The sequence below is a fragment of the Phyllopteryx taeniolatus genome, chromosome 1 (genome assembly GCF_024500385.1).
Source record: "Phyllopteryx taeniolatus isolate TA_2022b chromosome 1, UOR_Ptae_1.2, whole genome shotgun sequence".
NCBI lineage: Eukaryota > Metazoa > Chordata > Actinopteri > Syngnathiformes > Syngnathidae > Phyllopteryx > Phyllopteryx taeniolatus.
The window spans coordinates 3,694,422-3,722,415 of NC_084502.1; the positions used below are offsets into that span (position 1 = coordinate 3,694,422).

Below are 27,994 nucleotides of genomic sequence, written 5' to 3' on the forward strand. Positions count from 1 at the left end.
TTTCCACGTCGCGACGAGAGTCTCTAGACACCAGCTCGCGAGCAAGCTAACAGGCATCATGGGTTCCTCTCGGCCAGCGGGCAGGTGACAAGCTCATCCTCGTCTCGTTGAGGAATTTAAAACATCAGTGAGCTGTTCTCTAAATTGTGGCATCCAGGGAAGATGCATATTCGGGGTGTAGGCATAGCTAGCTAGCTAACTGCATGCTGTAGTGGTAGAAATGGACCTAGCAGTAATAACAAACTAACTCTCAATTGTACCGGATAACCACTGATGTGAAGAAAGGCGCTTAAGCGCTTATGTAGTGGGAGCAGGGCGACTCACAGCACTGGGTACTCGTTTTAGCCACGCCCCAAGAAAATCAGGAACTCAGAAATGGTGCAAAACAGTTTAAAGGTCAAACTCCACAATTACAATACTATGGAGTTCTCAGTCTTTTCTTGTTTTCATCAGTTGTCTTCAAACGTAATTGGAGTTGGAAACGCATCCAAATTCACGTTACAGGGTCTTTAAGATAATATAATTGTTGGAGCCGGGAGAGCTGTTTATGAGAACAAAGACAAGACCAAGGAACATTTTTTCGCTCTTACTCGTTAAAATGAAGAGTCTTGCTTTTTACCTGCTGTGGACAACTCAATCAATAGTTGAATCGATTTTCATACGGAAGACACATTAGTGACATGAATATCCCGCGTAAGTCCCCACACCCATAGCCAATTCCCTCATCTTGGGTGTTCAGTGCAAGACTGAAATGGTCACGTGGAGCACTGAGGGTTAGAGCAGAACCGAACAAAGACCTGCAGCACCGTTCGATTAATTATACATGGTAACCAGGAGCAATACTGCTTCTCCAGCTGTTACTAAAAGCTATTTGAGTTTTTAACACACAGGGTGCGAGGCGGGGCTTCATCAGAGAAATGAGCTGCAGTTTCAGAGGAGGTGCTTTAAAGCAACATCGTTTTCTTTCTTTAGGATTAAGGTGGCAAGGCTTACTTTTGATCATTAGTTGAGGTTTCTGACCATGTGGACAGATCTGCCCCAGTGAGCATCAGTAAATGGTTCTAGTTAGGGGAAACATTTAAAAACACAGCATGAGCATTCAATATTACTGTATTTCTAGAAGAATGTCTTTGTGAAGCTCAAATTTCATGCCAGTCCCTTATTGCCGTCACTGGACTCCCATTACCTAAAGCAGCAGAATTCATCATCACACATTAGAGATTGAGTCTTGCTCCTTCGTCCTATTAGCTACTTGTCGTCTTGGGCCTCGACTCATGTGAGAAAAAAAAACCCGTCCGACCTTCATCTTAGCAAGATTTCAAATTCGTCCCATTTCTGTTGGCGCTTGACGGTGTCCTAGTGGACAAAGCAAGGTCCATAAGGGCTTGGTTGAATTAGTTTAGGTGTACCTTAGGTTATCAGGCCCATGAGTCAAATGTGTAATGTTCCAGCATCAACCGTTTTATCCACCCAGCCGCACACTCCCATATAATATTTTATTCATTTGTATTTAACCTTGATTTATCAGGCAATGGCGGCACGGTGACCGACTGGTTAGCACACCTGCCTCACAGTTCTGAGGACCGTGGTTCAAATCCCGGCCCCGCCTGTGTGGAGTTTGCATGTTCTCCCCGTGCCTGCGTGGGTTTTCTCCGGTTTCCTCCCACATCCCAATGCATGGTAGGTTGATTGAAGACTCTAAATTGCCCTTAGGTGTGAATGTGCGCGCGAATGGTTGTTTGATTCTATGTGCCCTGCGATTGACTGGCAACCAGTTCGGGGTGTACCCCGCCTCTCGCCTGAAAATAGCTGGGATAGGCTCCAGCACGCCCGCAACCCTAGTGAGGATAAAGCGGTACAGAAAATGGATGGATTATCAGGCAATTGAGGGCAATTTCTCATTTGCAATGCCGACATGGCTTTAGACAGCAGGTACAATACAAGAAGTCCTCGATTTACGAACGAGTTCCGTTCCTACGCTGGTGACGTAACACGAATTTCCGCGTAAGTCGGATTTCACTGTTAAAGTCGAAATTTACGGCGAAATACTCTGTTACGGTTATTGTCCCATGTGATTGTGACAGCAAGCTCAGTGTGTGTGGGCGTGTGAGTGAGACGGGTGCGGGTGTCGTCCGGCGGGACTGTGAAGGAGGAAGGAGTGCGCACCGGTGCGAGTGTGTACAGTGGAAAGTGTAGTGACGGCGACCGCAGTCAGGTGACCGTAACTCCCGGCGCACAAACACAGACAAGCACTATGCACTAGCTAAGCAGAAACACTATGGTGCTGGGACAAAATGGCGGACGAGGCACAGGCGTCGTAAAGTAGAAACGTCGTAGGTCGAGTGCGTCGTAACTCGTAACTCGAGGACTTCCTGTAGTGTACTCCTTAGCCACAAATTAATATTTTGTGCGCATGTCATGTTATGAAGATATTGTGGCCACAATTTAGTATTTCTAACGCACGTTATACCTGATTCATGGCAGCAAGTGGTATTTTTTGGCAAAGAAAATAGGATTTTACACACATTATAGCTATTTCATTTTGGAGAATATCATGATTTTTACTTATTAAAAAAACAATCACTTGGGAGTACTTCGTTTTAAATTTCCTGCATAAATATAGCACAGCAGACATGACACAATAATGATCATTTGGGATGTTCTGTAGCATTACAGACAGTACTGTACATGCTATCAAATTTTGGCCATCTGGCAGATCTTTTCATTTTGGTGTAATATGATGTGGAAAAATCGGGGAGGGGCTTTTTTTTATTATTATTGTGTGCCAGTGGACATTGCAAAGTAAATCATAGTAAAAATGCAAAAAGGACAAGGAAAGGGATGCAGCCAAGAAAGATCTTTGGTTTGTACAAGAGGGAGTTCATTCCCGCAAACTGGGCTTGGCTTCCTATGTTAGTAAGGTAGCTTCAGTGCAGAATGCCCCATTTTCACATGCAGCTTAGTTCAATTGTCTCTCCCCTTTTTTACGGGCTGCCCTTGCCTTTTCCTATTTGTCTGCTGCCACACACACTAATACGCCGAAACCTCCGCCTCTGCGTTGCCCCAGAGCCTGGATGCTGACTGATGCAGGTTGAGGACGCGGGCCACAGCTGAGCCCGATTGCAGCAGTTTATTTAATTAAAACGAGAGAATCCCATTGGTTTCGAAAGCCAGGGAAGACACAAATTCTATTTATAGTGTTGAACACAGATGCGTGCACACACACACACACCTCCACATCCAGGGAAAGCAGAGCAGAGGAGACAGGCCAGGTGGCTCCCTTTTGTCTCTGGAGGCCAGGCTCATCTTTCCATTGAATGGCAGTGTGTCGGTGTGATCATCCCATCTGAATATGCAGTTTTAGATAACATTGTGCAGCGCCATATTTTGTCATAAATGTTGCCCACTCGGCATCCGTTGAAGCCTGGCCATCTATGGTCCCTTCTTAAGGTTTCTTGTTTTTTCCCCCAAATGGGGTTTTGAGTTTTTCCTTGCCAGGTTGGGAGGTTTAGATCAGGGATTGTCGCTGATCCTTGTCAACTGTTGGCCTATGAAGTTCTTTTTTTGTGTGTGTATGCGATTAAGAGCTATACAAACAAACTTGACTTGAATATGCTGCTGTATAAATGCTACTGCATTTATCTTGAGAGGGCCATAATTTTAGGGGTGGAACGGTTCACAAAATCCACGGTTTGGTTCATATCTCGGTTTTGTGGTCACGGTTCTCTGTTCGGTTCAGTATACATTGACACTTAGGAAAATCAATCTCCTTGTATCGTTTGTTTAAAATGCAAGGATGAACACAGTATGTTCACAGCATTGTTATAAATTATTTTTATTTTTGTTGTTGTATTATTATTTACATTATTTTTACCAATCAGAAATATATATTTTTTCGTCTGTATGTCCCGGCGATCTATAGTGACAGGCAGAACAATGAAATGCTCTTTCTTCCATTGGATGGCAAAGGGTACAATAAACCTACGTATCCACCTATTGCCATTCAAATGTAAAATGGGTGCGTCGGCTCAGTAAAGTTTGGAAAACACTGCAGTAAAACATGCACGGCTGCAACTGGAAGTGCAAGAATGCACAGCAATCGTTGGTGTGCTGTGTGTTGTTACCGCGTCTGTCTGTCGTAAAAACAGTCTAGTTTGCTATCATTACAGTATATGTACCGGTATATAACCAAGTAGGATGGTGACCTTTTAAAGAGCATTTTGGACCAATTTTGCCTCATGTGTTGGGCTGAAACCTTGTTAATTACTACCAGGTGCTTGTGGTCAGTCAGGTCATCTGACCAGTTAACTTTCCAAATCACTTTGCGCTTAAATTGTACTAAATTGATTTGAGATTTACAGAGGCAAAAAAAAAAAAAGACGTACGGATGCAGTGTGTTTACATGAAGCATTTTCCACTATTTTGTGGTTTCGTACTGTTTTTTTCCCACATTTTTAAGAAGTGTAGTTTTATTGTCAAGGAACTTTGTTTGACAATCCGATTTGGGGCTGAGCAGCTGTACACGCATCCTTTTATTCTACACTGCACGCACCAGATTTATTTTCAGGTGTGACCTGTGGAGAAGCAGTTCAAAGTCTATTTTGGACTGTATACGGGTGTGTGTTTCAGGTTGCTCAACTGTGAGCGACTCGTATATACACTCTATATCGGAAGTCTACACAACCCTTTTCAAATGGCAGGTTTTTGTGATTTAAACAAAAAAAGAATAAGACCAAAACAAGTCATTTCAAGACCTTTGTCACCATTAACGTGACCTATAACGTCTTCAACTTAATTGGGGAAAAAAAAAAAACTTTTAAAATGAGGTGTTTGTGGAAGTGTACCTGGGATGTGGCTGCGTTCAGAATCAACCATCCATCCATCCATCCATTTTCTGAGCCGCTTCTCCTCACTAGGGTCGCGGGCGTGCTGGAGCCTATCCCAGCTGTCATCGGGCAGGAGGCGGGGTACACCCTGAACTGGTTGCCAGCCAATCGCAGGGCACATAGAAACTAACAACCATTCGCACTCACAGTCATGCCTACGGGCAATTTAGAGTCTCCAATTAATGCATGTTTTTGGGATGTGGGAGGAAACCGGAGTGCCCGGAGAAAACCCACGCAGGCACGGGGAGAACATGCAAACTCCACACAGGCGGGGGCGGGGATTGAACCCCGCACCTCAGAACTGTGAGGCTGACGCTCTAACCAGTCGGCCACCGTGCCGCCAGAATCAACCAATCACATTCAAAGTCGTGTTAAAGGGAAGTCGGCACACGCTTGACAAGTTGCTTGGTTTATATAATGGTAAGGAAAGGGAAAGCAACAACAAGAAAAACATTCTGGCTGTGATAATGCATTCCTCTTAGAGAACAGGCAACAGTAAAGACTACAACCCCTTAACCTGACAGGTTTTTCAAGAACTGAACTGATGCACAACCGTTGTTTTTATCTTGGCAGTGAGATTTCACTTTGAGTTAACCTTAGATTTGCAGTTTCATTTACCCACTGTATACATAACTCATCTGTGTGTTACCCTGTTCTCAGAATAACTATCAAGGGAGGCGAGCAAAGGTGAATTAATGTCTCAGAAACATTATTAAACACAATTCCTCAAGGAAATAATCAAACTTTGTGCTTAAAAGGCAAAGGTATAACATTGGTTTTCAGTTGTAATACATGTTGAGGATTGTCGTGAAAATCAGCAAGTGCAGTCTCATCTTGCTTTGGATTTCCAGATTTGGAAAATGTGTTGGCCTCCATGTAGTATTTTGAGCCAATGTGATTACTCAGTTGGCAATATCTTATCATACATGCATAATAGAGAATGCTCTTTGTGAAAACACATAATAGATTAATCAACCTAATTAGGGTTCAAAGTTTGCTGATGTTTGTGGCTTAATGTAATGATTTATAAAGCGCTATCAGCATGCACTGCTGTTGCATGTTGTGATCGTGCCGCAGCATCGCTGTCCTCCTACATGGCCAAACCCTTCCGAAATCGCTGTCTACGCGGCATGTTTCATTTAAAGATATTATATAAAGATAAAGATTTATGATGTTTTTCTGGTAATACGCACAAAGATGCGTGTTCGTTCTATGACTGGCTACCATGTAACCTCATGAAAACCATTTGAAGCCTAATTTGGGTAAGAACTGGCGCTCGAGGTGCACTGGTACTAAAAGAGAGAACGAGCAAGCTAATGAAGATCAGACAGCTATTGTATGTTCGGGGCAGTGCAGTTTGCACTTTGCAATCGAATATTTACCCACAGCGTTGATGCGACGAGCCTGTTATGAGGCTTTAGGATGACCCTGCCTTAGTTAATGACTGTAAATTATTAACTTTGAAGCATCCTCGTTAGCTTTTATGAATGCCACTTGTTTAGATTTTTGACACTACTACTAAGGACATAAACCGCAAGTTTGTACTCCAACCTCAATTCAAAGCCTTGTAAAGTTGCCATTCTTGTCGAGTTTATCGCCATCAGAGTTTAATTGTTGCTGCCTAGTGGTGGGTCTCCGATTGGCATGGCTTAATGCACTTTGTTGGTCATAGTGGGCATTTGCAGTGGTTAGTGTTTACATGACACATTTTTTAAAACTAGTATGTTTATGATTAGATTTCTATGGAAAATTTGTGTTCACATGATGGCATACTAATGACTTTTCGCATTTAGCTAGCAGAACATATCTGGCACCGAGGCCTCGGGCCAATTGGCAGACCGAATAACAGAACATGCCATGAAAGGACAACATAGAGAGTTTAATGAATGTCACTTTAATCAATGTAATTCTTGGGCATGAAAGGCTAATGTTTGACATTTTCACTACGGTTGCCATGGTTCCGACAGGGTTTATTCCCAATGTGGACTAACCTTTATTTATTGTCACAGCAACCATAGAAACTTGCTGTCCTTGTTCCCATAATGACCTGGGCGACATAAAAAAAATCCACAAGGATACGGCAAGGGAAGTCATTTCTGGCAAATACCTGTTGTTTGGGAGTGAAAAGTGGACCCTTATAAAAGTGTGTTTAAAGATCTTATGATAACACCAGACTTATGCTATCTGGCACTCATTGACTGAAACACCATTAATAAACAAAACAAAACAAAAGTGGAACTCCATTCTACTTTCTGAGCCCAATTAGACAACAGCATGCTTGAGTAGTACACCTCGTCTTCAAAATGTTTGTGCACAGACCAAGGACATGTGACTTCAAATTCCATTGTTAATAGTTTTTAGTTAAACATCAATAGCGCCGGAGTTCATTGCACTCTGAGTCAGTCCGAGGCATGAGCAATCCTCTTAAATAAAGCCTTTCATTGACATTACGTGTAGGGACACACACACAAGACAGGAAGGACATGAGGTACAGAACCATTGTGGCTTGTAACTACTGCTTCTGCTCTGTGTAAGTTAGTTAGTTTAAAGTAAGGCACTTCTCTCAGTTAAGGGTTATGTATGACACTGCTGTGGATAAACAAAAATACAATTTTTTAAAAAGTCTACATTCCCCTGTTCAAATGCCAGGTTTTTTTTTTCATGATGTACACAAAAAAAATGAGACCAAGATAAATCATCTCATAACTTTGTCCACATTTAACGTGACCTGTAACCTGTGCAACTCAATTGAGGAAAAAAGAAAAAAGGAATTGTTAAAGGGGAGTAATAAAAAATAAAATAATGTACAATAATCTGGTTGCATATTTATGCACACCCTCAAACTAAGATTGTCACAGCACCTTTGGATTTTATCACAGGACTCAGTCTTTTTAGGAAGGAGTCTTATCAGTGTGGCAATATTTGGACTTTCTTTTTTGCAAAAAATGCTCCAATTCTGTCCGAGTGTGATGGCATCTCGTATGCTCAGCACTCTTCAGATCACACTGCAGATGTTCGATAGGATTCAGGTCTGGAACCTTAATCATCTTCTGGTGAAGCCATTCTTTTGTTGATTCAGATGTGTGTTACGTGTCAATTTGCTCTTCATCTTTTGAGCTTAAACCTGAAGGTTTTGTGCTAACATTGACTATTTGGAACTGTTCATAATTCCCTCCACCTTGAGTTGAAGCTAAAGATAAACAGCTTTCACTTTAAGTATGGTGTCCTTTTGGTGATTAGCAGTGTTGTGTTCGTGCTAAACATAGTGTACCTATTGGAATTATGGCCATAAAAGTTCAACCATAGTTTCATGAGACCAGAAGACGTTTTCTCAAGTGGTTGGGAGATTTCAAGTGATGTTTTTCTTTGTAACATAAGGCTTCCATCTTTTCACCCTACCCCATAGCACAGACAGTGAAGAAGATGAGAGATTGCTGTCTCATGTACTAAACAAGCCAGTACTTGCCAGAAGTTTCTGCAGCAGCTCCTTCAATGTTGCTGTCAGCCTCTTTGCAGCTTTCCAGACCAATTTTATTGTTGTCTTTGACCAATTTAGGAGGGACTTCCAGTTCTTGGTATTGTCACTGCTATGCCACATATTCTCCACTTGATGATGACTGTCTCCATTGTGTTCCTTGTTATGTTTTTTAGGCCTCGGAAATTCTTTTGTACCCAGGGTTAGGGTTATCTGATGAATATCTTTCAACAATGAGAGCCAATGTCTTACCTGAAATTGTCCAAACCCTGTGATTTTAGCCTCTCACCAGTAAATATTCTGACTTTTGTAGTCCTTAGACTTATCTTTTGTGTTAAATCAAAATAAGACATTTGCAAATATCTGCTTTTACTTTGTAAAACAATGATAACCATTTTTTATTATTTGATGTTACGGACCAAACCAGTAGCTAAATCATAATCAATTTATGGACAAAAATAATTCTCAGTTTCTAATCTAATGTGAAAATAATGTTTTTTTGCAGCCATAGTATGAATAACCTGTATTTGACATGTAGTTGAACCTGAAGCAGCCTCAGAAGTGGATATCAAACTAGTTGCCTTTCACATTAGTCAGTACACATGAAGTAGCTCTCAGTTTCAAAGAGGTTGGTGAGTACAATATCACTCCCTCTCATGTAATATTGCTTAATTGTTGTTTTTTAAATCATTAAACAATACTTAAGTTAATAAACTGTAACTGGAAAATGATTTTGTTATCAACTTTAATTCAAAATATAGTTTTATCCAATAAATTAATGGAAGAATCGATACAATAATTGATTCTAAAAATATTCAATAGTGACAGCCGTATTCTGAACACAGCCACAGCCTCACTTAGAAGAGCTTGTGCACATTTATGCTACCACATTATTTCAGTTTTTTTATTTTTTTATTTTTACTTTCCCACTTGAAAATATATATTTTTTTCAGTTGAGTTGCACAAGTTATTGGCCACATTAATGGTGGAAACATGTTAATAAATATTTAGAGTTGATATATCTTTGCTAAAACAAAATTTAATAATAGTAACTCCAACACTTCATTTAAATGTCTTTAAATATATATTTATCAATCAGCTTTTCAGATTTGCAATATGTTAAAGTATTTGCTTTTTTAAATCTTAGACCGTAGACATCTTTGTTTTAAAATTCAAACAAAAAATGCAGGGAAATCCCAGGCTCAGCAATGTCATAAAGTTAAATGAAAACTTAAACAAAACAAAAAAAAAACCTCCTTTAAGTTCTCTGAATTATTTAAAGTTTTCCCAAATTGCAATATAACTGAAATATTAATCTTTTACTTGTCTTTATCAAAAAACTAAAAGTCCAGGGACTTCACAGGGTCAGTGGCAGCTCTTACAAATAAATACAAATAAATAAATAGTTCCCTAAAGTTTACCGAGGTTTAAATTCAGCTATTATTTGCGCCGAGAATCGACCTGGCTGATAATCGGTCTATCCCCCCCAAAAGCTAACTTTTTTTCATCACTTAACAAATATTTTTTATTTATTTTTTATTTTTTTTAGCTTTAGCAACAATGTATCATTCTCAAATGTTTCTGGCACATAACCTTTCATTCCTGTAATCTGCCTTTATTTAGCTAAATCTAACAACAAATTTGAAACTTCCTCCAGTTTCGTCATGGATTTTACAACCCAACTTCCTTAACTGTGTTCCAATATAACCTTGCAGCATCACTCAGTTCCTCATAGTAGACCTTGTCTTATATCTTTCTCGTGTCTGTAAAATGACCCTCGTCCAACCCCTATTGTCGGGACATCTTGCCGCAGACAGATGGCGCGGCTGAGTGCACTAGAGGTGATCCAGGGAGGACAGCCCACTATTTGTACTGGTCTACATCGAGAGTTGTGAGTCAGCGCAGGGGTGGGCCGAAGCACTTGCGTTGACGCACTAATCATTTATGTAACCTAATCATCCTGAGGAGAATCCCAGTCTTTGTTGACTTGGCCTGGCCCCACCTTTGTTACTGAGACTGTTACCATGGTTACGTTGGTCATGTGTTTGAGGACAAGCTGTAGCCCACAAATGAGCTGGCATATAGCCCAAGTGATGAGGCCAGTGATGCATAAACCTGATCACACACAGGTTAATAACAATGCGATGACCGTCTGTGTTGTTTTACAGTCCAGTTGATTAAAGACAAACCTGCAGAGATCAAATTCGCTTATGAGCTCTCCGCTGGGGCCGTTGTTTGCACGTAGCACAGAGGAGCATCTCTTGATGTCAAGGAGCTCTGTGATGTCATTCAGCCACTGAGCTATTTAAGACTGTGCAACAAAACATGCAAAAGATCATCCACCTTCCGTATCCTGCTCTGCCTGCCCTCTCCCATTGTCTGTGGAATGTTTGGAACAGGTGCAGAGGCTTGACACCAATTCATGTAAATTAGAATATTGTACAATCCTGCAAACCGTCGACAACAGTTGCATTTTTTTTTTTTCTGAGAACAATGTTGTCGCTTAAGGTGTCACTTTTTTGGGCAATCAAAATCTTAGGTTGGCCATGGCAGCAAACACAAATAATTAGTAGAGCTCTTGGAAGCTTCATTAGACTAGGCTTGTATAATATAATCTGGGGGCGGCCTGGATGATTCAAGAATAGTTCTGCCAAAAGATGATTTACAACTGCTCCATGGTGACATTCAAATTCAATAGCTGATCATTAGCATCCTTATTATTTTTATACTTCCATCCTCCACCTCCCACAAACATCAAATGCTCCTATTGTACAGTAAGAAATTTACTTAAAATATGATTTCCTGTGGCGGCACGGTGGCCGACTGGTTTGAGCGTCAGTCTCACAGTTCTGAGGACCCGGGTTCAATCCCCGGCCCCGTCTGCGTGGAGTTTGCATGTTCTCCCCGTGCCTGCATGGGTTTTCTCCGGGCACTCCGGTTTCCTCCCACATCCCAAAAACATGCATAAATTGGAGACTCTAAATTGCCCGTAGGTGTGACTGTGAGTGCGAATGGTTGTCTGTTTGTATGTGCCCTGTGATTGGCTGGCAACCAGTTCAGGGTGTACCCCGCCTCCTGCCCGATGACAGCTGGGATAGGCTCCAGCACGCTCGCGACCCTAGTGAGGATAAGCGGCTCAGAAAATGGATGGATGGATGGATGATTTCCTGTTTTACCCTGATTTTATGTATGCAGAGGAAATGCAAAAGAGATCAGCATCCCCCATAAAACAGAACCTACAGGCTGAATTTATGCTGGCAGAGTAATGTTTTTGCTAAAATTTTATTATTTACCATTTTACTACCACTGAAGTGTAGGCATAGATTTCACTTTATTAATACAACATTGGTGGCCATAGTTACAAATTACTTCACCATTGTGTCATACAAACTCAAATAAAAAAATCATACACCCAAAACTATTTTTACCATGGACAAATTTTGTGTTGAAGTGAATTCTTATTTATGGAATGGTATCATCTGCCTGGCTTTACTTTTTTTGTTTGTTTGTTTTTACATTTGAAAAAATGGACCCAGGAAAAGTATGGCTAACAGACCAAAAAAATGGCATTTGAAAAGGGGTGTGTACACTTTTTGTATACATTGTATATATAATTTTAATATGTTAGCTTATAATTTTAACCTTGTTTTTCTCATAAGCGGTATAAAAGATGGATGGATGCTATTATATAACATATCTACAAAAGTAACATTTTATCAAAACAATACAAATTACTGCTTTCTATAAACACTATAGATTTAAGATTAAATCCATGTTGAACACCACTGAGGTTAACATTTCCCACCACTGATCATGAGTCTTCTTCTTTTCCTTTCGGCTTGTCCCTTAAGGGTCGCCATAGCGCGTCATCCTTTTCCATGTAAGCCATCTTCTGCATCCTCCTCTCAAACACCAACTGCCCTCATGTCTTCCTTCACGACATCCATCAACCTTCTCTTTGGTCTTCCTCTAGCTCTCTTGCCTGGCAGCTCCATCCTCATCTTCCTTCTACCAATATACTCACTATTTCTCCTGGACGTGTCCAAACCATCAAAGTCTGCTCTCTCTAACTTTGTCTCCAAAACATTGAACCTTGCCTGTCCCTCTGATGTTCTCATTTCTAATTGTATTAGACTCTTCTGTCACATAACACACCTGACACCTTCCTCCACCCGTTCCAACCTGCTTGGACCCGTTTCTTCACTTCCTGACCACACTCACCATTGTTCTGGACTGTCGACCCCAAGTATTTAAAGTCCTCCACCCTTGCTCTCTCTTCTCCCTTTAGCCTCACTCTTCCCCCACCACCCCTCTCATTCATGCACATATATTCTGTCTTACTTCGGCTAATCTTGATTCCTCTTCGTTCCAGTGCATGCCTCCATCTTTCTAACTGTTCCTCCACCTGCTCCTTGCTTTCACTGCAGATCACAATGTCATCTGCCAACATCATGGTCCACGGGGATTCCAGTCTAACCTCATCTGTCAGCCGATACATCACCACTGCAAACAGGAAGGGGCTCAGGGCTGATCCCTGATGCCGTCCCACCTCCACCTTTAATTCGTCTGTCACACCTACAGCACACCTCACCACTGTTCTGCTGCCCTCGTACATGTCCTGTATTATTCTAACATACTTCTCTGCCACTCCAGACTTCCGCATGCAGTACCACAGTTCCGCTCTGGGTACTCTGTCATAGGCTTTCTCTAGATCTACAAAGACACAATGTAGGTTCTTCTGACCTTCTCTGTACTTTTCCATCAACACCCTCAAGGCAAATAATGCATCTGTGGTACTCTTTCTCGGCATGAAACCATACTGTTGCTCGCAAATACTCACTTCTGTCCTGAGTCTAGCCTCCACTAGTCTTTCCCATAACTTCATTGTTTGGCTCATCAACTTTATTCCTCTATAGTTCCCACAGCTCTGCACATCACCCTTGTTCTTAAAAATGGGCACAGTACACTTTTCCTCCATTCCCCTGATCTAGAGTATTCAAATCAATTATACATTTAGATCACTATATATACATTATAAACAGTAAAATAAATAAATATGGCATTTTTTGCCCCACATTTATTGCTTCATTTTCACCACCAAGGAAACAAAGTCACAAATTAAACTTGGCCAGAGTATGAATGAAAAGCCACATGTGTTTTTTTCCCTACACATTCATAGAGTATGTTGCAATTATGACGACATTGGGGGTTGACAAGTGGTAAAATAGACAGAGGCAATATCTGCATATATCAGATGTCATTCTTTACATTGTGTGTGCACTGGCGTCAGTCCTTGTGTATCTCGTGCACCGTAGCAGTAGACCAGCCATTACAATAATGTTGAGAATGTTCTGGGTAGCCGCCAAATACAAAAGCAGGCGGAAACCAGCTGACAGCAGGGAGAGGCAGGGGCCCTGCAGGAATGAATCTACTATTTGGTGAACCCAGTCCTGCCTATCTGTCACCATCCTGTGAGATGGGAAACAGGGTTTGCTTCTTTCTAATAAGCAAAAACAAAGACCAGGACATGGAGTGGGCTGCAACCAAAATGTCATGTCTGAAATTGATCATTTGCAAAATTTGATTCTTTTTGTTTAATCTTAACAAGTGATGAAATTGCAGCAATTCAATATGTACTTATTTGACCACAAAATATTAACCTGACTTGAAATAAGGAAATTAGTATCCAAGTGATCTATAATTATGGTCGGCCTATTTTTATCAAAATGTTTTGTCAATGTTTGGAGTGGACATTCATTAGCTTTTTTTAGCCTTTGCACGTGTTGTGTATATTTTAAATGCACACTGATTGTTGTGCTTAAAATTAGGCTTTACACGATCAGGATCTTTGGGACCGATCACTGATCCGATCACAAGATGGAGCAATGTGTCTATTTAAATGATTTGTTCATTTACTGTATATACTTGTGTACTGTATACTGAGTATCTTCAAAAGTAATCTCTAGTCCGGCCGGTTATGTATTCTAATCCGTCAGGTCAAACCAACATTACAACGTGACAGAAATAATGGGTGCTAATTTACTGTAATTAAAATACTTAATTGTAATTAATTTACTTCACACACACTGAAATTTTAGACCGTGATTCGACAGAACGCCGGTACAACGGCGGTTAGTGCTAGCACTGGCTTGCTAGGCGACATAATGTTTGTTACCTGCTTGCGAGCCGTATCGTATTAAAAGTATGTGAACATACCTCAAGCAGTTACCTCTTGAATTAAAGTCCTTTCCCGAGCACCGGTGACCACCACCATGTTTTTTCCTATTTTGTTCTTATCATACACTCGACGCGATCAATTGTTGTTGTTGCCATGGTAACAAGTGTATCCGGTCGCGTTTACATTGACAAGATAAAGCCCAGTGATCGTAAAAGACTGGATGCTGTGGGATCTGAATACAAGATTTTATTGCAGTAGTCTGACATAGTGCAATCATGAAAGAGCAAATTTGTCTTATAGTCTGATCCACGCATTACGTGTTGTCTGTCTCAAATAAATTTATTGGCTGTCAGATATTTACAGTACTACGTCAAAAGATAAAAATAAACTACCGGTAGCTTTTGGATTCAAATATACTGTACACTAGGCCGACGCGGAGTAAATGTCTTGCGGAGCTGATCAATGACGTAATTGATCTTATCGGCGAATTATGACATTAAAGCCAATCAACCGATCAGCATAAAATGGTAATTATCAGCCGATACCGATCAAGCCGATCAGATCAGTGAAGTCTACTTAAAATTACACTACAAAAGTATAGCTGGAGAAAAAAAAATGTATGGAACAGGTATATGAATGTATAATATCTTAATCTACTGTATATTGAATTTTGCACTGTTAATAGATGGATTCTTTAACCTACTCTGTTGATCTTTAGTACTTCTCTACTGCATTTATAAAAATAGAAATATTTACAATTTTGCTCAATTGTGATATGACATCAAGAGAGAGAGCAGAAGAGAAGACTTGGCAAATAAACTCTTACGCAAGACGAGTCTGAAGCTGTGGCATGACGAAGTGGATTGGACTCATTTAGGTCCGAAACTGAAATGAACCTCTGCAGATTAAATTAGTATTATTATCGTAATTATAGTAAACTAAATGATTCACAGTTCATTTACCTTTTACAGACTGCCGCCTTTACTTCACAACCAGCATCAATCAATTTATCAATTCATCCATTTTCTATGCCACCGGGATGTCGTTATTTGGGCCGCTGGTAACTGGAGCCGATCCCAGCTGGCTTTGGGCGAGAGGCGGGACTGGTCACAATCAAGCAAAAGTTACATATCGTCGAACAATTCACAGTCCCATTCCAACCTGGACAATTTAGTCTTCAGTTATCCTAAGAAGCATGGTTTTGTGACGTGGAATTAAGTTGAAGCACCCCAGCAAAAACGCACACAAGCATGGGGAGAACTAAGATGTTCCAAATGAGCATTGAACTCCGATTTCTTGTGAAGCAGACGAGGTAACCACTATCGCCTCGTGTCATTTAATAGCCATCCATTATCCAAATAGTCCTGAGAGACACCCTACTTCGAACATGTTTCCCCAATGTAAAAACAAACAAAAAAATCTCTATAAACGAAAACCATGATTGTAATTAAAACGCTCATCTGACACACATGCAGTTCACTTTAGCACCGAACACCATTTATTACTATCTATTATTTAGATGGATATTTCTATATAAAGAGTGTGTGTGTCTGGTTGTGTGTGTGCGATTTTTGTGTCTGTTTTCAGTGGGTGCAGAAGGTTGTGAGTGTTGCGACTTGTCAGTTCTGTTAACCTCGTGTTTATTTTATTTTTTAATCTCTCAGTGCAGGCTATTTTTTGCTCGTTGATGCAGTCAGTAGCGACAACCGAAAAGATAAAGTGAGTTTGTGCTTGGAAAAGTGAGTGCATTTCTCTGTCTCCCGCTCTATCTCACTCACCCTCACACACACACACACACACACACACATGTACACACACACACATACACAAATAGTTACAGTCTGTCTGCCTTCTTTACGCCATATTTCACACTCCCTCATCAGATGTGTTTTTCCCTAATGCAGCAGAGTTAAAAAAAAAAAAAAATACAAACAAGGGGTCCTGGCACCTCTGCAGTGTCCGTGAGCATGCTTTCTGCGCATCTGGTCTTTGTGCAATGTAATGTCTCAGCAGACCGTGACTCAGGGGAGGATCTCAAATGCACACAAGCTCGCTGATAAGCACACGTGGACTGTGGTGCAGCAGAGCATGTGTAGGGGGGTAGAGTGGTTAGTCCCAGTTAAAGTAAATCAACGCTGAGGAGACCCTTATGGTGTCCCTGCTCTGTATAGGTGTACCATGTGTGCTTCTTATTTATCACACTGCAGTCTATATTTTATCGCACTGCATACAGTATTTTTGGTCAGCGTAATGCCATGCAGAACATACAACTGCCATAACTGCAAATGTCCAGTTTCATATGTGTGACTTGTGTTTTACAGCTAGATGCTAACTAAAGATGAAATCAAATATATGATGACAGCGTCAGGGAGTTCAGCTTGGTCGTCAAGTATATTTCCACATGCGAAAATGGGAGCCCCCCTGGTGCCAAGGTATGAGAAAAATAAAATTCATTGATAATCTGTTCCCTCAGTTTAGTAATCCGTTCCCTCAGTTTAGTAATCCGTTCCCTCAGTTTAGTAAACTGTACCCTCAGTTTAGTAATCGGTACCCTCAGTTTAGTACTCCGTACCCTCAGTTTAGTACTGTGCTTAGGAAACACGCAGGCTAATTGTAGCCAGTCCTGCTAGTACTGCTATATAATGATCAACCCCCTCGAACTACAGCAATATTGCCTTACAGTTGAAAAAATGGGATGTAGGATATACCAATTTATACACAGAATTCACACGAGTAAGAATATAACATACAAATAGAATTTACTTCACTTGACAGATATACGTAGGTATACGGAGCCCCAGACATTTGCTAAACTGAGGGAACGGATTACTAAACTGAAAGTACAGTTTACTAAATTGAGGGTACGGATTACTAAACTGAGGGTACAGTTTACTAAACTGAGGGAACGGATTACTAAACTGAGGGAACGGATTACTAAACTGAGGGAACAGATTATCAATGAATTTTATTTTTCTCATACCTTGGCACCAGGGGAGCTCCGTACAAAACAGTACAAGTTCCATTTTATTTGGCCAAGTCTCTGTAAAAGTGTTGCTGTTATTGCCACGACGACCCTGAAAGCAATTTACACGCATGTGAGGGACGCATGTAAGGGTCACATAGCTGCTCATTGGCTTATGCCCCTCAGCAGTTTGGGGGTCCGATACTTTGCGCAGCACAAAAATGCTCAGGAAGTAGACAAGCATCCTCTACGACAACCAGTTCAAATGTCCTTTTTATTTTTGGGGGGTTCTGCGACATTAGTCAAAGCTTTGATTGTGGTCCAAAAAGTAGATTCTTAAGTAGACAAGTTCATGATTATCTACTTTGAAGTATCAATAAGATGCCTCCACCATTGCTTTTAATTTACAGTTCGAGTATGTCTCACAAGAGAAGTAGTACAAAACAGTTATTAAGTATTATGCTTGAACAAAAGGCATTGCATCATTGAGTCAGAGCATTTACCGTACTACTAGAGACTCTGTGATCGTAATGGTTGATTTTGAAAAGACAATGAGGAGAAAGGGCGACGGAAGGCTAGATGCTTTAGATAAATGAAAATTGTGTTAATGAATGAAAGTGACTGGCCAAGAGGAAATGGGAAGCGGAAAAAGAAGGGGAATGCGAGTATTTTGGAGGCTCTCAGGAAACAGGCCTGACGCCAGAGACTGTGATAAGTGCTGATGTCATTTCTGGACTTTCAAAACTGTCAAAGGGACATCTGCTCACAGTATCCGTATCTCTGTTGTTTTCTCTTCCATCGCCTGTATATATTACCCAGCCAACGTTTTTATGATTGCGGTGTCCTTTGAATAGCTTTGCCCATCGGGCAGCTATGTTTTTTCCAGTCATTGTTTTTCTACCCACTCGTGTTATTTTGAGTGTGAGCAGACTCTTGCACACATTAATTGGAATTGCTCTCGTCATGTTTTTTTTTCCCCCCCACGCTTTTCTTTGAAGTCCCAGATGCATGCACGAGGTCAAGTTTGATCAAGCTTCAGGTACATCTCAATAACCTATGGTAGAAAAGTCCATTTTTTTCAGTACTCATACAAAAATTCATGAAACACTCGGGGAAAATACTTTTCAGAGGGCAAATCCCTGCCTCATTTCTACATTAATAATCACTTCCTTTGTTTCTTGACTGTTTGTTACATAATATTGTAGATGGTGAATTTTTTTTTGTTTGCTATAAGTTATAATGATCCAAATTATATAAATGTTTTTTAAAAAAATCATGAAATATTTCACTTTGAGTGTGTGTTAGTGCATCTCTATAATAGGATAAGTTGAACTTTTGACACAATTCTAATTTATTGAAATAAACCTGTATATCCACCTATAAATTCTGGGTGGTGATGATCCTTCTTTCCTGGTGATTTGTGGGTTGCGATGTGCTAGTTGCTAACTAGTAGAAACAGAGTTGTTAAAAAAGATAACTTTACAGCTCTGTACTTCCTGTGTGTGAGCGGATGTTTTAATCGGTAGTTTTTATGGCACTTAAACGCAGACACAAACAATTGCACAATGCTGCCGGAGTGTTTCAACAGAATACTTGACTGACATTTGATTAAACAGGTATGCTCCTGTAGGCTACTTCTCTTGGCTTGTCTTTGCAATCTGTTATACCCATCCGTTCATTTTCCAGAGTGCTTGTTGTTGTTGTGAGAGCTGGAGCCCATCCCAGCTGACTTTTGGCGAGAAGCAGGGTACATCCAGTCACAGGGCACATTATCAAACATTTTCTATTTGTTTGTCTGGGTTTTTTTTTTTTTTTGTTTGTTTTGTTTTTTACATTTTCCTGGACTAGTTTAAATTGTAAAATTAAGAGTTGGCTTTTATGCGCTTAGGTTAGCACTTGTTCGCGCCCAGGCCGTGCAGCAAGTGTATGAATCTTGTTTATTACACTACGTTCTAACTAGCGGTGGTAGGCTACTATATGAAATTAGCTAATGATGTTTACATTACTTTGTGTGACGAATTGTAGCTGTGACATTGTGTAAGACAATTCTGCTTTGCAGTATACACGATTGCGCTTTAATTTTTTTTGTGTGTGAAATGATCCCCAACTTTGAACATTGTCTTTGTCAAACTCTTTCCATCTGGTTCAGCGCCATCGCACCAATTTATTTCTACCCGAGTCTAAGTAAAATTGTTGGGTTTTTTTGTATTTGAATTATTCCAGTTACTCAAATAATTGTTGCAGCCCTATCTGTCATCATGTCACATTTTCATTAACGTTACACCATTTTTTGAAACTGTTTTTTTTTTTTTTTTTTTTTTTAAGATATTAACTTATTTTAGCTGATGTAGCATACATTTATTTCCTTGTTGATCCAAATACACTTCCTCTTCTCTTGGGTCTTGAATGTTGTTAGGGACAGCCAGGGTGACGGGAGCATGATCCAATATTCAATAAATTGAGGCATTTATGCACAACAAATGTGTTTTCCTATCTGATAGTTGTGTTAATCCAAGATTTAAAGAGGTCAATAAGAAGTTAGGTTTCGATCAATGTTATGCCTTCGTTTTCTTTAGTACATGTAAACGTATTGACTGTGTGTGCCTAGGTTTGCCAGGGGGCTCAGAGGAACTCTCATGATCCACTTATGACTGCCATGGGAATATTACTACTTCCTTTGTTATGTCAGATAAAGAAAAAATTACTATTACTGGCTTTGTTTGTGAATCTTGTGATTAATTCCATCAATGCCGCCCTGTGCTCAACTCAACTCAAGTTTTCCTAACCATGGACAAACAAATTATTGTTTGCATGCATATAAGGCAAGGAAAGGTGTCATAGGGGTTGAACCATAAATCTCATTGCTAGCTTGAGATCAACTTGTTGAGTTGAGAGGATAGCTCAGTGTATCACTGAAACCCTAAAATGTTTCCCTAGGCGCTACAAGTGGCCCTGATTACAAGATTGGTAAATTCATCAATAAACATATACCATTGTATAGATTCGTGTCAGTGCTGTATCCTGAAGTGTAAATCAATCAGTACAGTACTTTTGATTCATTCAACCAAAATTAACAATCGTTTTTTAATTTGCAGTTTTACATAAATCGCAAATTTTAAGTAAACACAGTAGGTTGTGGTAGAGTCAATATTAATTTTCCCTCCTGATTATTGAATGATATTTTTCTTTTGACCTTTTAGCTTTATTTTTTTCCCCTCTGAACTGGCTATATTAATTGTATTTATTAATTTTTTTTACGCCTGAAGCAAATTTGACACCTTAATACCATTTCATGCACGTCTCCCAAAGTGTGCGTAGAATGCCCCCTTGGGAAAAGCATTATCTGCACAGTAAATGCTTACATAACCTTTAAGTTACTCGTGACAGTGGCAGTGGGCGGGGGTGGTGAGGTTGGCGCTTTTAAAATTTAAGAGGTGACAAAAGGCCAGAATGAAGGTAAAAGACAGCGAGTGGGATGGGCAAACAATTCTATTAAAAGGAAAGAATTTCCCCCTCATAGCGCACCGATTTGTGGAATTAATTACAATATTTTCCTATCAAGTAGAAGACAGAAGTCCTCATACCTGAATGGTATAAGTTACCATAGTAACATTAGGATCGCATGCCATTCTGAACCTGCCATTTGAAAGAAATACATTTGTGCATATTACAGTGGTGTGGAAAAGTATTAGTCAACTTTTCAAAGTCTTATATTTTTGCATAGTTTACCCACTTTAATGTTTAAGATCAAAACATTTATTTATCAGACAACAATAGCCCAAGTAAATGTAAAATGCGATTTAAAAATGATTTTATTAAGGGGAAAAAAACTACATACTCGTGGATCGGCACCCGTGAGTTCATCTCGTCGCATTTTTTTATTTTATTTTATGTTTTTCCATTTGTTTTCAATATTCTTCTTTTTTTTTCTTGGTTTTTCCTTTTTGGGGGGAACCAACTTGGAAAACACTTATTGTCGGTTTATCCCATTTTTTCCACTCCAGTTAAAATAGGCATCAGTTATCTATGGATTTTTGGTATTTGTGATGCGGCCGTCCCTAGCCACACTGTATTCAGAGCTACCTGACCCTGTGTGAGAAAGTAATGTCATGAGTTCACCGTTGCTAATCACATTTTTTGGTTTATTTTCACTGACCACAACCATAGTCTGATTACTTTGAGGCCTGTCCAATCAATAAATCACTTAACTAGAACCTGTTTGACAAAATTAGGTCAGCCAAAAGATCTCATCAAAAAGCTGCAACAAAATGACACGATCCATGCACATTCATGAACAGATGAGAAATTAAGTAATTAACATCTATTACTCTGGAAAGGGTTACAAAGTCATTTCTAAATCTTTAGGACTCCAGCAAACCATGGTGAGAGCCATTATCCACAAATGGAGAACCCTAGAAACAGTGAGGAACCTTCCCAGGAGTGGCCGGCCTCCCAAAATTACCCCAACAGCAAAGTGACGACACATCCAGGAGGTCACAAAGGAAGCCAGGATAACTTCTAAAGAACTGCTGGCCTCGCTTGCCTCATTTAATCTCCGTGTTGATGACGCAACAATAAAGAAGAGACTTGGGCAACTACAGCATCCATGGCAGCGTTCCAAGGTGAAAAGAACATAAAGGCCCATCTTACTTTTGCAAAAAATTTAATTTAAAACAAAAAAAACATCTGAATGATTGGAGAATATTCTATGGACTAAGGAGACGAAAGTTGAACTTTTTGGTCTGGGCCTGCTTTTCTCCTGCAGGCCTTGGACAAGTTGCTGTGATTAACGGTACCATAAATTCTGCCCTTTAACAGAAAATCATGAAGAAGAATGTTCAGCAGTCGGTTTGTGACCTCAAGCTGAAGCGCACTCTGGCTCGGCAGCAGGGCACACACCAGAAAGTCAACTTAAGTCCAGACTTGAATCCGAGTGAAATGCTGTGGCATGACCTTAAAAAGGCCGTTCATGCCCGAAAATCCTCCAGTGTTGCAAAATTAAAACAATTCTGCAAGGAAAAGTGGGCCAAAATATCTCCACAGAGATGTGAAATACTCATTGCCAGTTCTGGAAAACGCTTGATTTCAGTTGTTGGTGCTGAGGGTGGCCCAACCAGTTAGTAGGTTTTGGGGGCGATTACGTTTTCATGAAGTTTAGAATTTGTTTTTGTTTTTTGTCTTAATAAATAAAATCGTCATTTAAAAACTGCTTTGTATGTTTAGTTGGGTTATTGTTGTCTAATATTTTTTTTATGGTCTTAAAGTGGGGAAACAATGTAAAAAAACAAGAATTTGAGAAGGCGGTCCATACTTTTTCACAGCACTGTAAATTATGAGTATGCAATGGTTGTACAGGCTACAAAAGAATTGTTGAAAATGTGTGCATTTTTACATTAATCTACGTGTGTGCGCATCCATGTGTGTGTGTATTTCGATCCACTCCACCCTCAGGGTTTCTCGACATCACTTACAGAAGGTTAAAGGAAGCAATAACATGCTCGTCCCTTTAAGCGTGATTAATAATGGTTCAGTTGTACCTAATGGTGGCATATTAGTTTAAAAACATGTTAGTTTAAAAACAAGCTTTACCAGAAATGCATAACCTTCAACATACCCTAGGCATCCTCTGGAGGTCAATACATTCAAATTACTATTGCAGTTAAATGTGAGGGATTTTGTGCCAATGTCTTGCTTCATCAACTGTTTACTTTCCATTACGGTGTTGAAATGGGCTGTAGCCAATTAAGAGTGGTACCTCGCTGATGGCTGTCATTAATTTAGTTTTTACTCTGACATAACATGCATTCAGTATTCACTCAGGACATTGACGCTCGTTTTGCTCCACTTCCTGGGCATCTGTGGGCATCACTGATACGCAGTGGCAGTAAAAATGGCCCTTTTCTCAACGTGACAGCTTTAATCCCTGAAAGCTAGTGTGTATGTATCGGGAGAATGCTTGTGTCACTGCGTGTGTGCACGCAGGGAGGAAAACTGCCTTTCAGCTCTTATCAGTGAGCCAGCAGAGTGGCGCCGATCACTGAACACTGCTGAGCTATCAGTGTGGAGTTAATTGCCTTTCAGAGGCGAGGTGGAGGTGGGGTATTTTTTTTCCCCTGGTGTTTTGGCATTTTTTTATTTTGCTTGTTGCAGTGTAACTTGCCGTCCCTCTGCCTTTAGTTGTTTCCATAAGATAGTGGCTAATCATTTTAGATTATGTGATGAAACAATGGGTGCGTGTAGATTTTAGACACGTTGGAAATGACATTACAGAGAGAGAGAGAGATGAAGAGAGGGGATGAAGAAGGAAAGAGCAGATAGGTGGAGAGAGGAGGTTATGGGCAGTCAAGAGAATGAGCGAGAGGTAGGCGGAACTTGGCAAGTGGACTGCATCTTCTGTCCGAGCTATAGCATACAAGGTCGTTCAAGGTCTGCTTTCATGCTTGATAGGATACTCTTTATTTTATTTTATGAGCGGTGAGGACGGAAGTGTGGATTGCTTTCTAATCTGGTGTAATCAACCAACGTGTAGCAGAGCGGAGCCGCGGGTTTCGTGATTAATCAGTTCGAAGAGGCTCCTGCAAACCAAATCGTACAAAACCAAAAAAAAATAATAATTTATTGAGAATAACTATAGTTTAGCATAAATAAAACAATGTGAAATAAATGTAAATGTTAAATGAAATGGAAAAATTAACATTTAACAGCGCCTTTACCTTGATTGCCGAGGATGAGAAAGGGAAACAAGTTTTTCCATTCATCCACACCAACATCATCACATTTACCACATTTGCAAAATCAGGATCCTTGATTTATTTTTTTTCTCCGCCAGGATGAAACTGTTGATATTGTACGGAAATTATGGCATCCAAAAACTGAGGTTCCATTGTATATGCTTTGACCATGTCACTTCAATGACATGTCAGCAATCTCTGTACAGTACACGCATGTGCATCCCTTTATGTCTGGCACAAGTGGCCTTGTGTTGTAGGCTGCTGCAGTTGCTTCCTCTAAACGCTGGCAGATCTCCTGTGTCTAAATTGAATTTGTCACTGTTTGTAGCCTCGAGTGTCTTGCACTCACCATTCCTTCGTTCCATGGAGTTGTATTCCTGCTGCTTTCCTGTATACTGTAGATCAAATGTTGACATTATCTGTCACCTGTATGAGTATTTCCCAGAAGCTCAACCCCTTGAAACAATATACATTGCCCGTCTTTTTTTGAAGAGGGGAGCCAACAATGTTTCAAGAAAAACATAACAATGACCAGCTCTTTTTTGCTTTGCTTACTGTGTGCTGGAGTGATGCAGTATAACACTATAGTCACAAGGAAAGGACATTATGTCCTGTTTATGATTTTTGTGGAATTTTTTGGTTATTAATCACAACTTTAAACATCCGAAAGATTCTCCAATCTCTTGAAAGCTACCCTATACGTTGATCGGCTGTGAATAGAGTGACCTCACCTCAATAAGTTAGTACGTCGTTGCATTTGCACCCTGGACTGGTTTCCAGCCAATTGCAATAGTCTGGTTGTGCCTCAGCCTGGTGTTCCTTTTTCTAAAAAAAAAAACTAAAAACTATTATTTAATTTAATATTTGAACTGCACACTCACACTGTTCACACACTGTTATATCTGCAGTCATGGGGGGGAAAAAAATTGTTACCCTGTATATTACATGAAAAAAATGCAGCTTTTGTTCTATTTGACATGCTTAAGCTGTTCCCAGTAATTTTGGTTATTATCAAGAAAATTAAGGAAAAATGCTAAATATCAGCTCCCATCCATTTTATTCGCGTATCTGGAATCGGGTCACAAGGCAGCAGCAGCCCAGACTTCCCTGTCCCGAGAAACTTCCGAGTTCTTCCAGCGTGTCCTGGGTCGTCCCCGGGACCTCCTTCTGGAGGGACCTTGGAGCCATCCAGGGGGCATCCTAACCAAATGCCCTAGGCACCTTATCATCATCATTATTATATTTGTCCAAACAAATGTACCTTTAGTTGTACCAAGTGTTGAAAATGAGCAAAGAAACTGAAGAAACAAGGGTGGTCTAATAATCTTTTTCCCCACGACTGTATATCTGTATTCATCATTTTTAACCTTAAGAACATGTTTTCAAGGGCCCATGCCTGGTATTCACATGTATGTAGTGGCAAGTGTATGCTATCTCCATATGTTTGGCAGGCATGGGAAGGACACGCCAGAGGGGCTGGGTCACACGCCAGAAGTCTCGGAGCAATTTTCCATCATATGGCTCCACAGAGGGTCATCAGCTCGAGAGATTGTGTTCGTGTGTGTGTGTGTCTGTCTGTCTGTGTGTGTGTGTGTGTGTGTGTGCGTGTGTGTGTGTGCGTGTGTGTTTGCATGTGAGAGAGAGCACCACCGACGGCGTCAGACATTTTAACTGTGATGCTCAAGGATGTATTTTCAGGCGTATACGTTGGGCTGAGTTTGTCATGAGTGACATATTAGTCACGTTCTTTGGTTCCCTTTATAATGCTAACTTTTGTTGCGTTCCAATTATTGCGTCGTTGTATTTGTGAGTTACTGTACAGAGGTAAAATGATAACTTTGTTCAAGTCACTGTACGACCACGGGTGTCTCGTCCTGCAAGCCCGGCACTTTGTGCTGAACAAGATGAATGTGATGGAAACTGTAATACAATTACCGATGACAAATCACATCCAGTGGATTTGTAGCTCAGAGGTATTACTCACACGCGCATGCACAAACACATGGACGTGCATTCATCGAGGGGTGTGCATCATGTTGGGATTGCTTGGTCTGGATTAGTGGTAGAGGAATTGTGCTGAGTTGCAGGTTCACAGAGGAAGCAATTCAACTGTAGCAGCGCGTTGTGCTAGCAGGTTGTTCCTATTTAAAGAACAAATGTAGACATCAAAATATTATTCAAGGAGCTGTGGACAAAAGGTCTTGTCCCCCATCGTCACTTTTTCCGTGGGATCCTGTTGAGCTGATTATTGAGATTCAGAAAACCAGAGACAAAAAAAAAAAGTGATCACTTTGCTGTGCCTTTGGACTTGAACAATTTTCCACGATTATTTTCACTGACAGTCAAGTGACGTTCCAGTAACATTAACATAATCATTGTTGTTACTTCAAAACAATATGATGAACCTGTAATAGGGTCAAGGGAGGTGTCCTTTAACTCCCCTCTTTGTAAAGGATTCACTGCTTGTGAATTCACCTCTGAGACTTTCTGCCTTTTCAGCCACTTCCCTGACCTCATTGTTCCGGTATTCGCTTAACTATCAAAAATATGTGTTCTTTGCTAACACTTGCCCAATCAGTCTGTCAGTGTGTCTGCGTGAATACAATATTGTCATAAACTTATGATAAATGATCCCTATCTAGCATTCCATGAACTGCTACAACTGCAAACATCTGATGTACCTTTATCCTGCTAGTTCTTGTTTTTCCCCCAAAACAACTCCTCATCTGTGACTCGCGGTCAGTTGATGAATTTGTGTCGCCTAACAAGGGCGCACATTGCGATTACCTTCCATTATGGAGAGGAACCAACCGCTCAATTTAAGTTCATCATTTTGTTCTGGTTGGGGTTGAGTTTCCTCCATCTCGTGCCCCCCTGCCCTCTTCGTCACTCATTAACATTCCAGTTGTTGACTTCTTTGGTATGAAAGCCTGGATGTGTTGTCAGGAAATTCCCCCCCCCCCCCCCCCCCAGTGAGTCACCAAGGCAGAAAACCATTTCAGGGGCAGTTTTCGATCGACTGGAGGGCGGATATTACACTAGCCTTTTTATTCTCTAGGTTCATGGTAATGTTGGTGCTGCTCTGTTTAACACAGAGTAAGAATGTGAGGAATGAAATGTCACCAAGCTGTCAGACTTAAGCGTTGATGGACTATTGAGTGCTTTTACATCTTTGAATCTGCTAGGACAAAACACTTGAACTGGAACCAGAACCTTAAAGTCCCTCTCCGTCTCTTTTCACAGTGAATGAGTATGTGTTCATGGTCCAAGCCCGAGGGATCCAGATCAGAGAAAATGTGAAGAATATCGGTGCTCAGGTCCTGGAGCAGGTGGTGAGAGGTGCCTACAGCAATGGCACAGGTAAAACACGAAATCTTGCTACACTGAGGCCCATCAGGAGTGGGTGGCTCATGCACAAATAATAGCTTACAAGATATGAACTGATAAGAGTGCCTGTTTCCAGATTACTCTTATGACTTCAACATGAGCGAAAGTGATTCTCCTCCCACTGCATACCTCCCTGAGGGCTTCACGTACCTCCCTTCACAAGTTTGCCCTGACAAGCTACCCTCCATGAGTGAGTATTTATTTTTTATTTTTTCTTCCCCCCTCAAACATTTGTTGTCCAAATTCTCTTGTGTTGCCACGTATAATATGCCCAAGTCCTGCTTTCATCCATAAACATATTTTTAATACTCTGTGGTGTTAGTTGGGTTGTGAATTTGTGTTACAAGAGTAGGGATGGGAAACGAAAAGAATTAA

The 27,994-nt window shown here is 40.5% G+C and overlaps 1 protein-coding gene across 5 annotated transcripts in view; it reads left to right on the plus strand.

Annotated features, from left to right (window-relative positions):
- Positions 1-27,994, plus strand: part of b4galt5 (UDP-Gal:betaGlcNAc beta 1,4- galactosyltransferase, polypeptide 5) — a 61,032-nt gene that overhangs the window by 3,136 nt on the left and 29,902 nt on the right. For 4 of the 5 annotated variants that reach the window (XR_009785529.1, XM_061754503.1, XM_061754588.1 and 1 more), the window contains exons 2-3: positions 27,476-27,592; positions 27,696-27,809. Coding sequence is in view for 4 of the 5 variants with exons in the window: in XM_061754503.1 (XP_061610487.1) it covers positions 27,476-27,592; positions 27,696-27,809 (231 nt within the window). In the remaining variant the exon portion in view is untranslated. Of the gene's footprint in view, positions 1-12,788; positions 13,090-27,475; positions 27,593-27,695; positions 27,810-27,994 lie in introns of all 5 variants that reach the window. The other variant, XM_061754707.1, reaches the window with a different exon arrangement.